At 34.6% G+C, this 18968-nt stretch overlaps 1 protein-coding gene across 6 annotated transcripts in view; it reads right to left on the bottom strand.

Moving 5' to 3' along the window:
• Positions 1 to 898: 898 nt before the first annotated feature.
• Positions 899 to 18968, bottom strand: part of TBC1D32 (TBC1 domain family member 32) — an 85296-nt gene continuing 67226 nt past the window's right edge. For 4 of the 6 annotated variants that reach the window (XM_061460025.1, XM_061460028.1, XM_061460027.1 and 1 more), the window contains 6 exons: positions 11158 to 11227; positions 10215 to 10330; positions 9371 to 9525; positions 7498 to 7638; positions 5490 to 5678; positions 899 to 2396 (listed from right to left, as the gene is read on the bottom strand). In XM_061460025.1, the coding sequence (XP_061316009.1) occupies positions 2277 to 2396; positions 5490 to 5678; positions 7498 to 7638; positions 9371 to 9525; positions 10215 to 10330; positions 11158 to 11227 (791 nt within the window). In that variant the 3' untranslated portion in view covers positions 899 to 2276. Of the gene's footprint in view, positions 2397 to 5489; positions 5679 to 7497; positions 7639 to 9290; positions 9526 to 10214; positions 10331 to 11157; positions 11228 to 12786; positions 12876 to 18968 lie in introns of those variants that run through there. The other 2 variants (XM_061460030.1, XR_009744505.1) reach the window with 2 other exon arrangements.

Below are 18968 nucleotides of genomic sequence, written 5' to 3'. Positions count from 1 at the left end.
GGACTCCTAAAACATTTATTGTGTCACAAATTCTCATCAAAATACTTTGAGATTCCAGACATTCTGTAAAGCAAGTGCTACTGCAGCTGTTCATAAAGCATAATATTTTCTCTACTTCTTTAATCAAATAAAGAACTACTTAACTTTCACTATGTAATAACATGTGGTAATGTTGCCTAGATAACTTGGATGCATTTGGGGAATTTATAATGCTTAGTTACGAAATTAGCTACAGCAGGGATCTGATCAATTATGCTGGCTCCTTAACACCTCACAGTGTAAAAAGACTTCTTGTAAGAACACAGCAAGTTTTTTGCTAGAGAAGCTAGATCTTGCTTCATTTGATAAAGCATCAATGTCACGGGAAACATCAAAGTCTGGTATTGCAAGGTACAGGCAATTTACCAAACTTCTATGCAAAATAATTACCAAGACCAAAAATCTCTTTGAATGTAATTGCAGGGATTGGGCATATCACTTTAAACTGAAGTAGTGCAATTATTATTTTGGCTGAAACAAAACTGAAATCCTAAGAAAGGACAGATCACCTTATAAAAAGCTACATTCAGCATTTGCTTGAAGCTCTGGGTGGTTAAAGGATGAAGCACGAGTTTAAAGAAACTTCAGACTCATTAATGCAAATTTACTTAGGGAAAAAGAGTATTTCAGGATGAGAACAGGTCTATTGTCCAATATTAATCTTGTTTTCAAGAAGCTGTTTAGGAATTGATACTGATGACACTAGAGAACCTCTTATACTCTCAAAGTAACCAGGCATTTGCTGTTTTCTGCAAAGCCTATTTAGATGCCATCACTGAACATGCCATTAGTGAGTAATACTATGTTCTAACACAGTTCTCAAGACCTTAAATAAAAATTTTGTGGGAAGACGAGTAAATACAGGTGCTGGGTAAGTCTTGTTGAAGGCTGGGCTAGGTGAGAGGGCAGTTAAGTCTGAGTTTTTAATTTTTTTTTCAAAGAATACAGTTTGAAACAATGCACTAATAAAGTGCGGGGGGGGGGGAGAGGAGAGGGGAGGGTGTCTAGAGATGAAGTCTTCTAAGCAAAATCTCCACTAAAGCCATTTCTTTCTTCCAGTAAATCACCTTTCACCTGAGTTTTTGAAACATTTTTTGGTTTGGGTTTTGTTTTTTTTCAAAGAATATGTTGTCATCTGAGTATTACTGACTCAACATCATGCCCAGTGCTTTAAAATTTGGATTCAAAAAAGAACTACTAATTGGTGCACAAATATATACTGAATTCTTAATATTTAACAATGACTGATATAATATGGAAAATAAAGCTACTAGAATGTTTCCTCAGCTGCCCACTGATCATTACTGGAAACCTATCCTTACGGTCAATGGGATGCAGCAGTCCCCAAGAAAACCACGTTTCCTTTGAAATTGGGAATGTCAATCAATCAACTTCACTAATGTTGAAATTTTACCTACACTGTACTGGTGTTAGAAAATACCTAACAAACAGCCTTAATTCTTGCTTTTCATTTATAATGAAAGGCAAGCACAAATGAAGCTTCTTATTAGTTTTCCTGTCTGAATGAAACCAGAATATTTAAAAGTTATCATTTTCCAGAGGTATGAAAAGCAAGCTCCTCAGGACTTCTCATTTACTTACGCAGTCAAAGTGTGTATGTTACAGATAGATGTTTTATGATGTAAAATGATTTATTTTTTAGAATCACAGATTCTATGACTTTATTTTTTAAAAAGACAGGAATATCAGTCTTTTTTTATTGCATGCATTTGAGCACCCCATTTTCTCAACCTTATCCACAAAGTCAGAACAGCTGTGTACAGGGAATTTGGTTTTCATTTGTTGACTTTTCATGCACGGGAATACATACTAGCATTGTTTCTCAGAAAAATTGTTTTGTCAGACCTTAGCAAAATATGAAGCTTTTAGGACCATGCTACAAGGAGGTGACAATGCAGAAAGTTGGGAACAGGCCCAGGACTTTTTAAGGAAGACACTTCAGCATCCTACAGGTGGGTTTTGAAGCTGCCTTTTGCTAACTGAAAATGAGGCTGCGTATACACTTTTTCTGGGAAAATGTGTTACTTAAGGTCCTTAAACATAGATTAAGTCCTTTTGCAAAATCTATATTCCTAACCCCCTCCTTATTTATTTATTTTACAGTATGTATATTCACACAGCCTGACTTATTTTCGGTGAAACTGATATATCAGTCAATCAGCATCCCTTTAAAGGATGTAATCAAAACGGGAAAATGAAGTGCCTGTTTGTTTCATCTATGTATTCTGCACTCTTATGTTCCTCATGTCTTCCAGCAGCATAGGTCTGTAGATTGCCTCCAAGCTTTCCATGTATTCTAAATAATCACTCACTCGAAATCCATGGAGTGGTTCTTCCTGCACAAATACACATAGAAACATTTATAAGCTAGGAAAAAAAACTCACAACTCAAATTTAATGAATTCAAAGCTTCTAAAGATACCTCATTTTGTTCTGCTTGGGTGTTTAAAATACATTTTATTACATTTCATTTAGAAACAAAGAACTGCTAATATCTGCTTCCAGACAATTCTTTTTAATTAAAGTCTTAGTATCAAATAGTTTTTTCAGGTGGATGCTGTTTATCTCATTTTTTGAGAACATTACATACTGAAGATTTTCAGGGTTAACAAAGTAAGCTTTAAGAAGGCAAAACCATGTACACAAATATTCTTTTAAAACATTTCTATACCAGCACATGGCATGCTGGAAGTTTGTTAATGTGGTTTTTATATCCAACTAGATACTCAATAAAACTAGGACAGTAACAGTAGATACTTACTTTTAAAATCAATGACAAAGATTGTTATAAAGTGATTAAAAACATAATAAAGACTTCTGCATCACTACAAATCATTACATTTTCACTAATTCCAAGACAGAGTAAAAAAGGGGACCCTCAGGAAAAAGAAAGAAACAGGCCATGTTCTTTCTATGGCTGCTAGATTAGAGGGTTGGGAAGGGTGCACAGCAGAAAGTAGGATCTGAAGAAGAGTTTAGATAAAACGGGTGAATTAGTTGCTGCTTTGAACTGGAAAAATTAGTGTGCCCAGCATCTACTAAGCAGTATTACCACTGTTGACACCATATGCTGCAAAAAGCTCACTGGAGCCAGAGAGTCATTGTGGACACATTTTATCTACTGGGGTATTGACTCTACATCTCTGTTAAGTAGAACTCTCCTGAGAACGTCTACTCAGGCTTGGAAGGCTGCACTCTGGCATCTGAACAGGAATACAGAGGAAAAGAAAATGGACTTCAACAGAGAATTGTAGTAGGTATTTAACTCTTTTTTTTTCCTTTCCCTTTTTTTTTTAAGCAAATATCATATTAACTGTGCACACATATTAAAACATTGGTTAGTGATTTAGCTGTCAATAATATGGCCCATACCCACAGAAAATAAAGTGAGCAGTAGCTAAATTACTTCCAGAAGACTGACATACTAGCTCTGTATGTGCTATTACAAGTCACAAACCCTGTAGCCCGAGTTTCTCTATTTTATCCAAATTAAACCAATGAAATCAAGATAGTTAAGATGGGCTTACTGAGGTGGCAGTTTACAGTATTCTTGGTTCACATGTAGAAATTACAAATCTATGCACTTTCACCCTTCCATGAAAGGACTAATAAAGGGCCAAGCAATAAATTTAAAAAATTCAGTTAATGCTGAAACTCCAAGATATCTCAAAGGGATCATAACTGTTAGCAATCCATCTCAGCCAACGGAAAGAACCAGAAAAATGGACAAAATGTTCATGGACAATTCATTACTTAAGTTTCCTGTTGGCACAGAGGAAAGACAAATAGTAGAGTAATAGAAAATGACCTCTCTCACAGGTGGTCATGTTATCTCTAGAAGGTGATACTGGAAGAATGAAAGTTCTACTAATTAATAATGTTTCAACTTTAAGTGCTAGGCATAATGTCATGTGAATTGACAGCAAAGCTGTCTCCAACTTTTTTTTTTGTGCAAATAAAAGTACATTAATATTGAAGATGAAAATATTTGGGTTTAAATTTAACAGCTAGCAGGAACTACTTTTTAGATAATACCAACAAATGTTGGTATTGCTATCAAATCATCATATTTCCATTACAGACATAAAGCATGTTGGAAACTTAAAAACAGAACATACTATTGGTTCTTAAAACAGGCAGCAGGACTTGTTTGTATAGCAAATGACCATTGCTAGTATGAAGTCCAAGATGTGACATTTCATTGAAAAAAATATAACATGAATATTCAGAGATTGTAGGCGTCTTTTCTTCACTTGGAGTTTTTCTTCACTTGGACTATGTTCTCAGAATAGTTTATACTTCCACTTTTAAAAGAATTACTCCACTACAGTAATCTAAATTCATGAACGTTGTGCTGAGAAATCGGCTAAAACTTGAAAATTAATTTGGTTATTTCTAAAAAAAGGGCAGCTAACACCTTTGCAAGTATTAAACCCAAGTAACCTCACATAAAACTGAATGAATATAATAGCAGAGTATTTTTTTGTTGTTTAGATGTATTAAGAGCTATTGAAACCAAGATTACTATTTCAGTATGCCATTAACTCCCCTTTTTCTACAGTAGTCACTCAAGGAATTTTAAATACTCCAGTAGTGCACTAATATACAGCATTTCTCATTAACAGTACCACATCAAATCTTTGGCTTGTAGGTGCATATGCTCTTAAAATTTCCTAAAAGTTACATACCCTATCCAACTAAAACCATCAAGACAAAGTAGTTTTTAAGCCACATTGACCAAAACCAGGTCAAACAAAACAATCCAATCATTAGACCTTAGCAAACATTTCAAGGAAAATGATCAGCTTATTCATATTTAAGTATATGTAAGTTGGATGCAAATTAGTCAGAAAACTGTTGTTTTTAGGATAAAGTAAGATGTAGATATCTAGCTCTCAGAAGAATTTTGACTGAAGAAAAAGATCAATGAAAATAAACGGAGGTGTCTCTGGGAAGAAGAGTTATGACTGTATCTATAGCTGAGCACAAAGAATCCAATAAAGAAATGTAATTTATAATATAGCAAAGAATATGAAATTTTGAGGCTGGCTATATAGTAATTGGCATCTGTTCAAAATAACAGCTCACTGAGCTTTGTGCCACATCTCATCTCTTCAAGCTTCAGGAAGAGACCACTTTGTAAACCCACTTCTATGAAGAACATCTAGTTTAATGAGATGGGGGTCACTTACAGAGAACTGAATTAAATGACCTCATGACTTAGTGTGGCTATTTACTTTGCTGACAAAGGGAACTGATCAGGACAAATGCAGGAAAGCTATTCTCTGGAAAATACCATAATTTTCTGCAAAGAAGTAAATAAAGTATCATTTCACTCAAAATCAGTGAGTGAAATTCAGCAAGACCTTTCAGTACGGAGAGTTTTGCTTCCCTTCAGCAGTTAAAAAATTTTAAAAAGAAACCCTTACTTTAAGGAAAACCTGGAGATCTTGGGCTTCAGTGTGCTTCAGGATGTCTTGCTGTAGGTGTTTGAACACAGAAATACATATATATATTTGATAATCAGGGCCAAGCAAGATACATGTAGCAATGTAGTGACAGATCTCCCTCCAGTCCATGTAATTCCAGAAACACTGAGTTATCCATTGCAGACAAATCTAGATGAGAACAAAATGATACATAATTAAATCGCTGTAGACAAGTCTTAACTGATCACCTTTACCTCTTTTCTACATTATGGACTCCTTTTTCTATACCATTACCCTACTTATGAAAATAAAAGTGATAAAGTACAAAAGAAGCCAAGAATCACCATTTCTTTAAATTGCAGCCTCCAAGTAGAGTTCCAGTGGGTTCTGCTAAACATAACACCCTGCATGTGTGCATCTCACTTAGCTGAGCACGTTTGGGCAACTGAGGCTGAGACATAAAGCTCAAAGTCCAATAAAAGCAAAGGGATTTTTTCAAGATTTTATAAATGTGGCCTAAAGTGTAATGAGGGTTATGAAGGTATGTTTAACATGGATTTTCCTCTAAATAAAAGCAGTTCTTTGCTTATAAATTAATGTTAACCCCTTCCCCAAGACATGTTTTCATTTAATGAAGTCCGTATGGAACACATTTAGTGACTCCTTTTTCCAGTTCTAAATCACAACATATTGAGAAGCATATAGCACATTTAACTTCATTTAGTTCCAGACCACAGATCTTCTGCTAATCAGTCCTTAATGTGTTTAAAAATATGCAGAAGCAAAAGTACCAAAATTCTAATTAGATGACAGCAGCCATACCCTGGCATTGAATCTGTTTTCAGGTATTTATTAACATACATGCACCTAACTACAGAGTTGTTTTCACAATTCAGGGTTCATTTGTTTTTAATCCTGTAGTAGAACTGCAGTAGCATACAGAAGATACAGTAGCACCCACCAGTGGCATTTCAGTAACACATTAAATAAAAATAAAATCCCCAAACAAAAAACTTTGTCAGCAGTTCAGAATAACTAGTCTATTACTAGTTGAGTGTAAAAAAATACAAAAGCAGTAGAACAGTATACAGTATAACTTATACAAGACTAATTGAGGAAGGAGTGATAGTCTCTATGTGTTTCCCCACCCCAAAACAAGAACCTTATTATGAGCACCTCATTCCTATGCTGAGATAAAAGTCCCTCATCTGCTGATCTTCTCTCCTCAAAGACCAAATCCCAAGCTGACTTTTTAAAGTAGTATCTGTACCACACTGGCATCTGCTCCCATTAAGAAGTCTCTTAAGCTGCAAAGGGATTTTGAAGTAATAAGATGAAAAATATTTCCCTTGGAACAGCACTAAGCTTTCTTATTGTGGCAAGAGGTCCTTTGCATTTGCAATCTAATTTATTATTGCATGACACTGCTTACACTTCATCATGACTGTAGTCTTTACAAGTAATTCTCCACACATATTACCATGCCGTATTACCAAAGAATCATAGGAAGTAGGTGAAATGAAAGCTAACATTATGGATAAATACTCTTCTTTAGTAATATCTCTTTAATATAGAAGGTTAGTGTGTTGCCTGATTGTAACAGTATGGGTAGTTCATATAAAACTAATTTTGCTATCATATTACCTGAACTGGTTCCTATTATACACCTATCCCAAATTACTCATTTCCTTCCTATGGAAAATTTAAAAAGTTATTTCAGGGAATAAGATATTCTACTTATTTTTAATGATAAATCTGAGGTTTTTAGTAAATAGTACTTTTATCAGGTTTTCTGCATGAACATGTAATAGAAGGTAATTAGCTACAGTTCACTGTCATTATTCCACCAAAGTCAGTTTCTGTTTTCAGATGCTCTAAGTCACTCACATTCAATACTGTCTCTCACCCACACTTTCATAACCGCACACACTTGCTGTATAAACATACTTGATTTGGTGGATTTATGTGCAAAAATTTGATGATACTTTGATATGCTTTCATCAGTTACCTGGGATGGAGTAAAAGCAGACCTTTGGAAGGCCGCAAAGACAAGTGGCAACTTAGCTTTCAGCAACATTTCAATGTAGTGAGTGCTGCAGAAATAGACTGGATGGATGCCAGATTCCACTGTGGTAGCAGGTAGGTGCATCTGATTAACAAGAACAACAGCAGCAGCAGCAAGAACAAAATTGAGGAAAAGGATTACAGAAAATACATTACTTTAAAATACCTTTGAGGGAACAATATATAAAAGTACACATCTTTACTTGTAGGATAAGTAATCCCAGTTATTTTAGAGATAGGAAATATAATTAACAAAAAAAGTACTAATTAGGAAAAACATGTAGTTATACTAAAGAAAATTAAAAGTTAGAAACTGATATTAAATATATCCTGACAATTCCTTTGCAATAGCAACCTAGTTCTTTATTTCATGTAAGCTTAAATTGTGAAAGCAGGGATGGAGAAACTATCGTTATATTTTAAACAAAAGAACAGAAGTGAAAAAAGACTATGTTGCAATTTTTTTTCCCCATTTGTTAGTGAATAGAGTGGAACTTGTATTTGAAGTTGTTCTGCGTGTGTGTGCACATTTCTTTGCAGTATGTATGGCTGGTGAAATTCTGTTCTGTGCAGCAAAAGTAACAGAGATTCTATAAGTATGGAAAGCTCTGGAAATCAGGGTCTGGTTTCCAGGTAATGCTGGACTGTCAAGGTACATCCTTTGGCATTTTACTCCTTCCTGAAGTAGGCATCAACATAATGCAAAGGCTGGATAATTCGTCATTCATGTTTTGACATTTTATTTTAGTTGACATTGCAGCAGTTATGCAAATAGGTTAATTACTTAACTTTCTCTTTGTGTCTTGAAGATATATTATGAAAAAGAAATAATTTAGGCATTGAGAATGAACATTAGCACTGCAGTAACCTGCCTGCACTGCTGGCTAGTTCTTGTAAAGACACCTGTACAGATAACTGAAGTTCTCAGCAATGATGGTGTTCAGCACAATTATATTCACACAATGGAGCAAAACTTCATTCTGCTGGAAAAACCTCACAGCTAGACTCAGTGCTATGAGTGGACCAATACAGTCACTTCTGGTGACAAGAGGGACCAATTCATATTAATGTGGAAGACTGCGTGCAGAAGAAGTAAGGAATCTAATCCGTGCTTCTTGTAGCCTGGAGTTCTCTAATAAAGACTAGAGTTGTTCTACAATTTCCATTCAAAATATGTAAGACAACATAACAATGTACAAAGTAAAACTGAAGGGGTTTTACCTTAAATAGATGGAATCACACCTAATGAAATATGGAAATGTTTTTTCCTATACTACAAACTTGATCCAAGATGCTAATAATTTCAAACTGTCAAACAATCAGTATTTGGGCAGTAATAATTTTTTTTTTAATTTACAAATATATCCTAGTTTATTCAGTAAATTCTAAAACTGATTGGTAGTTTTATTAGGAAAAACAAAAAATCAAAAGGATGAACTTTCACTCTATAACAATAATTAAAACAAAAGGTCATTCCACAGTACCACAGCCTTCACACAGAATTTAATAGCACTGACAGTTTATTTTACTAGCAGCTGTAAAATTAAATAATGTTCCCTTTATTATCAGTTCACCTGTATTTTCACTACTTTTAAACAATCATTTGAACAAATGTCAAATCTATATTTTTCTGGGAGACTTTTTCAGGGTCACTTATTCAGTTAAAGGTCTTTAATAAAAACTTAACGCATTAAAAAAAAAATCAACAACAACAAATAAACAGAAAAAAAAAACCACCCAAAGCTAAGGAAATTAATAGTCTCCTTTAGAAACTTTCAAAGTTGCTTTTCAGAAAGAGACAGCTTTTGAGTTCTTACAGATATATGCAGTCTTGGTAGCCACAGAAATGCTGAAACAAGAAGACGTGAAAATTGTTTAAGAAACATCAGTGTCTTCTCCCTGTCCCCTGACATGATGAGGAAGACAGAAGACGCAAACCAGTCATAGCCAGGACAGTGCTCCTGCAAGCAGCCTGCATGAGAAGGTTAAGGAACTTGAGCAGAAAACTTCTCACTGTCCTTTGGGAACTGCAGCCTTCCTTCTCCCCAGACCCACGCGCAATAAAGGCAAGAGCTAGTTTGTTAGAGATGGGACAAAGGGAATACAGCTGCACAGAAGCCAGCTTCCTGAGGCACAGATGCCTCTCAAACTGAATTAAGAGAAACTTAAGCTATTTTCACAATACACTACTTTTTTTCCAGTCTGAAATCAAAACATCACCATTGATCAGTTTAAAGACACATATCATTACATGGACAATACCATTAATACTGTTGGTATTGTGGGAGTACCACACATACTCATTAATGCTCAGAGATTCACTGCTGCAGACTCTTTATCACATACAGAATGACGTGATCCTACTCCAAAACAGTTTATGACAAAAATGAGGAAGACTTACAATTTTAACAAAGTATAGAAACAAAAGGATGAAGAGTTTCTGGAGTGCATTGGGTGTGCATTTTAACATGCTTAACAAAATTTCAAAGTAAAAGTGCTGCTTTGGGGTGTTTTTTTTGTTGTTTTTTTTTGCCTTCCCACCCCATTTTTCACATATGCGCATGTGCATATTATACATTAACACTACACCAAAAGCCCAAACTGAGAGTTCCAGTTCTGGTATTTTTAGGCAACAGAGTTTATGACATCAAGAAAGGATACAAAGTGAGGATACCACAGTTCTTTGCTCTTGTTTCAAGAATTTTTTGCAGTTCATTAACACGAAGCACAACCCATTTTCAGCATGTTCTTTTAGCAAGTTTAGATATTTTCCATATCTAGCACAAAAAGATAGAAAACCAAAACTGTTTAAACGTCTTTTTTCTTTTTTTTTATTCCTAAAAACCAAGAAATGATACTTAATAGACCTGTGAAAATTAAGCTGTCATAGTGTTGGTCATTACAAACACTATGCTGTAGACACACACATAAATGGTTTAATAAAACCTACTATGCTTTATCTAGGAAGGATGCACACCAAATATCTGCTACTCGGTGTTACACTTCCTCACCTAAATTCCTTTTAGTTGAGTTTTAAAGTCAGTGGTGGGGAGGAGCATGTATTCTTACACTCATTTTCTTCACATACATTATTTAGAATTCCATCTGAGTATATTCATTCATGTGTAATTATTAGCATCAGAATTCAAATATTATTGCTAAAGAGTACAATCTCTGGAAGCACAGACACATTAGCTTTTCCTTCATCACGGCTCTGCAAATTACCAGCCAAGTAAAATGTTCAAATGGCTTATAACTAAGCTTAGCTAAACAGAACCATTTAGAGAAGTAATATACAGGAAAAAAAAAACCACAAAAAAACTCACCACATATAACTAAGGATAATGTAATTTTATGGTAAATCTTACTAACAAGTTACAATTACCCTTTACAACACTAAAGGATAATAACCTATAATATGTAAATATAATGTAATTATGCATTAATACCTTTTTCACTTTGAAAGTTAATTTTCTTTAAGATTATATTTAGATTTAAAATGGTAGAAAGCATTGAGATGATGGATTAAGTATCATTAAAGTCATTCAATGAAAATCAAACAAATCTTAGAAATACACTGGGGAAGTATTTTAATACCACATACCTGACTGTCATTTCAACACCAAGCTGCTGCGCAGATGAAAGGCTTTCATTCTTCACATCTCCATCCATGGCTAAAACAAAAGATATAATAAAGTATTACAATAAATATGATTTTAACTGAATACTAAAGTAAAGCTTCTATTATGTATTAATACCAATTCTGGAGAACTGCTTCTTAATCAAAATGAGTTTAACCTTTTGCAAAGGGTGCATCAGGAATCTGAATTCTTCATTTTTTTTTTTTGTAATTATTATTTACTAAAATCATCTTCTTTAGAAGAAAATCTTCACTGTTAGCATGGTGATCATTAGCGTTACAGCACAATGTAAACAACATATTTTTCAGTCCCATTTCTTAGTAGAACATTATCCCTTCTGTCCAAGAAATTAGATAAAGCAGCATTTTCTGATCTATTTTCTTCCATTCCAGTGTCCTTTAAGTCTCCTAGCTGTAAAACCAACTTTATTAACAAAAATTCAATTTTGATGTGACTCACAGGAAACTTTATAATTGATGGATTTAAGAATCCTGTCTTTGCCTTGTTCTTTACACAGTAACATATAACCCATTTTCTGCATTTGTTCAAATTAAAAAAAACAAGTTAGACTAATTAGTAAATCATGAATTAAAGCTACATCTGTTGTAATATTTTCTCAAAATTTTAAATTGCAAATGCAATTAAAAATAGGGCATTGCTTCTCTCATGTGCATATATCATCTAATATAACTATAGATAGAAAAAATAATATTATGATTTACAAAGCTGAGGGCTTAAACCTTTAATATACTTCTTTCAAAGTGCTACTTAAAATACAACAAACTAAGCAAATTTAAACAAAAAAACAAAAAAACAAAACAACAACCCGCAACTGGCATACTTTGCTAAAAATGTAAATAACCGATATGGCAGCAGAAGTTAAAACATATTCATGTAAGTGATTAATGCAAAATTCTGATTAAGCAGATCACACGGTAACCTGATATGTATTTTTTATAAATCCTGCTCAGACAGAGAATTAAACCAGAAATAAAGCCAGGATTCCCTGGCTACCTATTCAGGTAAACACTCTATGTTCCTAGTAACAGGGAGTAAGGTATTACAGATGAAATATTTACAGGTTAAGGGAGGAAATGTCTATGGTTGGGAAGAAAAGTTCAAGAAAAATTATTTAAGGAGCACCTACTCAGATGGGATGAAGCAGGTTGAAATTTCTCTGAAGAAAACAACACAGCAAAATTACACTTGGCAATGAAGCAATAAAATTCAGCAAAGGAAGTATGGTAAAAAAAACCTACTCTGTATTGTAACTTTAATAGAGAAGAATGATCTAAGTGTTAGGGTTATGAGAAATTAACGTATTTTTGACAAATACATTTATATATAAGAAAAATCAACTGGTCTCTGAGTGGAATGAATTAATTTATTAATCTGATGGGATTGAAATACCAAAACCACATCAGAAAGGGTTTTTTTTACCCAAAGTACAGAAGTTCAAATATCTTTTGCACAGCATACCGGCAACACAGTATTTGGAAGAATACATATAAAATCACAGATCATTTCAGTTAAAACCCCCCAGACATGAGTGAAACAGCTCGTATCTTTTTACAGCTCCTGGTCCAAGTTACCTGTTTACTCAGGCTGCAATTACCATACTAAGTCAATTCATTTTCAGGCTTCTGTGTGCAATCATGAAGGCAAGAGGCAATCTTATAATCTAAAAACCGGGGGAATCTGAATGAGTTTGCTATGACTAATTGCTAATTCAGCCCTGACAGGACCATATTTAACGACAGAAGAGGGGCAAGCAATATAACAACTAAGCCACAAGGAAGTCCCGCATCCACTAGGAGGGGGGATCATCCCGTGGGTGGCAATGCAGGAGCTGGAATCCCAGTCCAGGAAGGGTGTAATTAGGATCAGCTGCAGCACAACCCACAATCTGAGCCCAGTTTCCATGCTGTAACAGTTTACAGCAAATATTGAATGCTTATTTCTCATTCACATTAAAAGAACACACGGATTTAATTGATTCTTATTGCCTTTTCTTCTCTGTTGTAGCAATTTCTTAGTTACTGGAAAGGGTTTTCTCCCTATCAGTTTTCTTTTTGATATTTTCCCCTGTATTGTGAAAGAAGATAAAATTTACATAGAGTTTGGATTGAATTGAATAATAATTCTATATTGCACACTACCTCATCAAGGCAAAAACTCTTGCTTTTGTACACCAGTGTATATGATATAATAATAGCTCCACACATTAGGTAGTAAAGTTGCTGCCAATCCACAACTTGCAATAGGAACACACAAACTGTGGTTCTTTGTCCTGGGTCAAAAGTTTTGTTTTTTTCATTTTGTTTATCAACTACAAACTGGGAAGATTAGGCTTTAGGAAACTATACAGTCATACAGAATATACAAAGGACCACTTCCCTCTGATTAAAAACTGGACCTAGAAACCTTAAATGCTCCATTAAGCTTAGAAAATTGTTATTAACAAGAAGCAGAATACTGAAATATGGCGTATTGCAATCCACAGATAAAAGAGTTGTTGACCAGTATGATTGCAGGAGTATGTTGTCCCTGTACTACTGTAATGATGCTCATACACCTGATTTAATATACTGAATTTCATTTTCTACAAAGCTCATTTGACAGATATTTATCAACATACCTGATTTAACTGTCTTGAAACACAATCGGTTTCATAACTTCTGTTATGCATCAACAGATCAATTTTCTGAATAAGAATGCCATTTATGCTCAAAGAACACACCAGCTCTCTGAACTGTGAATCAGATAAAACATGATACAGCACTGTGGCTATACAAAATGGCATGAAGAATATGCTTTGGCAGCTTTTTATTTATCTAATAAAGAATTATGTTAAACAGGTATTTTATACTTTTTAAATTTAAACACTGTAAATAGAAATGAAATCAAAATTAATCCAGTGATTTGAAGGATATCTGAACTCTCTAGGAGCAGATTTACAATTAACAGAAAAAAATATAATAGAAAGTTGACTTTATCTCTCATTCTAAAATGCATTAAAAAAAAACAACAGGAAGTATGGACCATTTTTAGGTCTAAATGATTTTATTTTTTGCCTTTTTCAGCCAAGCAACTGCTCTTCATACTAGCATCCTACCATACACGCTTCAGATAAGCTAATCATATTAAATATCGGTATGTCTGCTCTCAATTTTTTTTTTTTAACCCACTATTTAACACAATCTTGCTCATTCAAGAAAACAAAATACTTCCTTTGAAATGACAGGGACTGTGAACTATTAATTGTCAGTGATAACTTGAAACAAACAAACGAACACTACATGTGAAAAAATGTAGAATATTATCTTTTTCTATGACTTGGACTATCTGTTTGTGACTTGGTAATCTTCCTCTTTAACTTCAACCCTTCAATCTCTTGATCAAATTCAGTGTTCCACAGAGAACCAAAAAAGAGAGAATTAGGACCTCTACTGCATGAGTGGGAGAAGCAGCGAGGGTAGGGAAGAGGGCTCACTGAGACACTTGTCAGTGTGAACAAGATCCAAGAATAACTGCTGAATTATGTTGCTGGCTCCCCATCAGAGCTAGGTAATCTCATATGCAATTCCATTGAATATTGAAAGTTCCTGTTATGTCAAAAGTATGCTTGTCATGACAATACAAAATCAAAATGTTCATACTTAGAGCTTCTTCTTTATGTACTGGCCATTACAAATACTCAAGCTATTGGCAGCAACATTATTAAAAATTAATAAGATTTTCAGTCCAGCTACACATAAACTGGTAAAGGGCAAAATGCTTTCTGCATCTTTAAAGTGGGCACCCATCTTTAAAGACGTGAATACACCAAATGATGCAGGAAGAAGGGAAAAATGGGATGGGATTGCAGTCCTGTATTTCTCATTTGCTACTCCTCCTGATCAGTTCTCAATAGATAGCTTTGCATTGATGTTTTTTAAATTTCTCAGTTCATTACCTGATCCACCTAACCCTTAGAAGATTAAGAATTCATTAAATGACAGAAAACTACCATGAGATTTTGTTCAGCAAGAGAACTAAACCTCACCTAGAGAAGGAACACACCATGACATTTGAGTTTAATGGCCAACACCTGAAATCCCTGAGATTCTGTCCCTGTGGCAGTGCACGGTCATTCACACAACCAGAGCTACCAAAAAAAAAAACCCAACCAGTTGATACTGAAAGCTCATAACATTCCCAAGCTTGGGCATTCTGCAAGAATCATAGAATAGTTTGGGTTGGAAAGCACCGTAAAGATCATCTAGTTCCAAACCCCCTATAGGCAGGGACACCTTCCGCAGGTGGAGATGAATTAAGACATCCAGACACGAATGTATTAGATGACACAGCAAGTGGAATTCTTTGAGAAATGGGTTTGTTGGAAGCTTGAGAAAACTAATACATTTCCACAAAGCATTTATGTTGCAATGAACTGGAATTTGCTAACAGGAAGAGCAACTGGCTATTTAGGAAATTCATATCCCTAATGCATAATGCCTATTTTACTAATACAGCAAATTTCAGTTTCATACCATTCTATTGCCCATTACATCTAAATATCAATGATTTGGGTTTTGATGTTTGGTGTTTTTTAATGAAGAAAGATAAAAATAAAAGCAAACTAAAAAGTATTAATTCTAGGAAAGGGAATAGATAGCGTTCATTTACATTGAATGTACATACTGTATGTTATCTTACTTATCTGAATCCACATCATTGCTACTAGTATGAAGTAAACAAAGTAAGATTCGTGTTACCATTTATAATTAAACACTGCAAATGCATAGTGGTTTATTAGACATTTTTTCTTACCTCTTATCTTGAAAATGATAACAACCCAAACTAATTTGATTTTTCCCTATTTGCAAATTTTATAATAGACTCAAATCCTGAGGGATTCCGCAGCAGATGGATGACTGTTATTCTAATTACAAGTACCTACAGGTTCAGAAAGCTGTCATTTTTTAAGAGAATCAATTTCTCATTGCAAGAAACATGATAAACACTGAATATCTATGCATTGCGCTGCATCCATTTTCATGAAAATTGTGGCCTCTTTTCATTAAAAATTAAACAACTATTGGAAGCCATTTTTCAGTTCCTCAGACCCAAATTTATTCAAGACAGTGGTGGACATACACAACTGCCAAGCACATGTTTGGCTTACTTTGATATGCAGCTAGAAAGATGCATCTGGAATATAGATTACCTTCTAATAACTCATTAGCTTTAGCTTAGATAGTGACTACACATGTGCATACAGAAAAGACATTGTGAAGTAACACAGTGTTCAAATAATTAATAGCTCTCCTTGGAGAAATTCCAACCCTTCATTAGAAGAAAACCCTGGGAAATGTACAGAAATCTGATCAATTGTGAGTTTGATTGACTGATCAATATGATCAGTGAGAAAACTAATTTTAAGTAAATAAGGCCTGATAAATATTTGAGCATGTTTTCTTTGTTGCTTCTGTACAAACAGGAAGTGTAACACAAGCTTGGGTTCTCAAAGTGCATTCCTATCTTCATAAGTATTCCATACTGTATATTTTATGGTGTAAAAAAGAACCTGAAATGAATGTAAATGTATCTATACAACTAATTCTTACAATCAAGCCTTTTTACTGTCCCAGGGCAGAATATTATCATAGCTTTTAGAGCCATACTTTTGTTTCACTTTCATGTCAATTACCATGAATTTATTGGTCTAAACTAGTGTCCCTGGACTCACTGCCACACCTGCCTGAAAAATTTTAGTAACTATTATGCTATAAAAGTTAAAAGAAAGCCTTGATGAAACATATGCTGTTTCCTCTTTTTTGGTCAGGAGAACTCTTCACAACAAAAATATGTGATAATGGTTTTGCTGACAGGGAAAGAAAGCTTTGAGACAAAACCAGCCCTTTGCCTACATTTCACATCAGTTGCTTACCAGACTACTGTCCTTGAGAAGGCTTCTCACTGCCTGATTTCCAAGCTTGACTTTATTCAAGCACATGGAATATCAAAAGCATTTGCAAATTAAAATTGTTTATCAGCTGACCCTTTACATTTTGGAGCTTTTTTTAACAGGCAAACTTACCCAGAATTCATGCCCAGTAGTGCCTGTATGAGACTAAATGAAAAAATTACTCATAAAATAGAAACAGGAATTTCATATAGATTGAGTCTGCTCATCATGAAAAAAGAAATAAAATCTGTCAAGCTCAAGAAAATCAAGAATTGAGGCTTCTTCTATGTCGTTATTGTTTAGTTTCTGTACCTGTTCTTTGTGATTTTCCATTCTAAAAAGATAATTTAATCTATGCAATTGTCACAGGATTTTCCAGCCTAGTGTTTCTAGCATTAAATTTTAGATAAATAGTGTAGTGTTGTTGCTATATCCACCTAATCAGTGGTTCATAGGGAAATCAATGAAGTAGAAGATCCAGGTGACATTTCCTGAACATGCTTTAAATCCTAGCTTTCAACGAAGAGTTGAGGAGAGTAAACTGACACTAAGGTACCCGACATCTAAGTGAACAGAATATAGACTATTGCTTTCCTTCATTAGAGTTCTTCCATACTGGATGGAAGCACTTAGCAGTTATGATTAAGAAACAGCAGGATGCTGCCTTTGCTGGGAACCTGGAAGTTGCACAGCTAGATGTCTGTTCCTCCTCTCTTTAATTTTTGCATTATTCAAACAAAGCGAGTTTTCCTGTTTAACAGGGAACACTAAAATAACCTTGAAAAGTTTGATCTCTAGGCTATGCTGTTCTCCAAAGAAACAGGAGATGTGCATTCCCCAACGCAGAAAAGAAAACTACACCTAGCCTTCCATATCATTGAAGAATGTGTGATGCTTTGAACAGTGACCTAAAAAGAGAGATGTACAGAGAGGAGCAAGAAGGGCAGTCTAAGTGCTGAGTAAATCATTTACACCATGAAGATATTATGTGGGCTTCTAAAGGACAATCATAATCATAATCTGAATTGGAAAGTATCAGAAATACGTAAGTATCAAGTCTGATGAGTCCATGAAAAGACTTCTATTGCTCACTATGCCTCCTGAGAAGTTAAAAAGTAAATTACTAACTAATACAGGACAACAAAAAACTCTTTAAGCATCTTTTAAGAAAAAGTACAATAGTGATGGAAAGAAGTGTTATTTCAGCAACGCTCTTCATTAAGAGGAGAGAGATTCTCAAAATTAAGGGTATTCTGTTAGCAAGCTTTCAGAAGGTATAGGCCACTACATAAGAGATCCTCTAAAGGGGTTTCATGCTTTGAAACTTTAAAGGCAAGTCTGAAGCCTCCAAGGACACCATATTTGCATCCTACAGATGTGAGAATTAAAATATCAGTATAAAGAACACTCTCCTCAAAGCAGGCTTAGTTATCCACAGTTAGTGGCAGAATAACTACACTAAGTGACTGAACTACAACGTAAGAGAAAAGCCCTGGACAGATAGTAAAGAATGAAACTGCATTTTCCAGTGGATAGTAACAACGCTGCTAAATCTTCTAATTTTTCAAATGCCTCAAAATATTAAAACATATTACTTCACACTCAGAATAAATTAACTTTATCATTCATCCTTTATTCTTGGCTGCATGCACACCATCAGTATAAAACTAATGCTCAGATAACTCTGCCAACAATAGCAGCTAATACATATCCTGTAATGCAGTATTTTTTTTTATTTTGTGAATAAAAGACAGACTAGGGACAATGTGGGCCCTCTCCGGAAGCTGCCACGAGAATTGGCTGCCCTGGATTTCGAGAAAGCTG

The sequence above is a fragment of the Pezoporus flaviventris genome, unplaced genomic scaffold (assembly GCF_033815535.1).
Source record: "Pezoporus flaviventris isolate CSIRO_AGI_PZ_B2104156 unplaced genomic scaffold, CSIRO_AGI_Pfla_v1 ptg000031l, whole genome shotgun sequence".
Lineage (NCBI taxonomy): Eukaryota > Metazoa > Chordata > Aves > Psittaciformes > Psittacidae > Pezoporus > Pezoporus flaviventris.
Note: the sequence above shows the minus strand (reverse complement) of the source record. Positions and strands in the feature narration are given on the sequence as shown.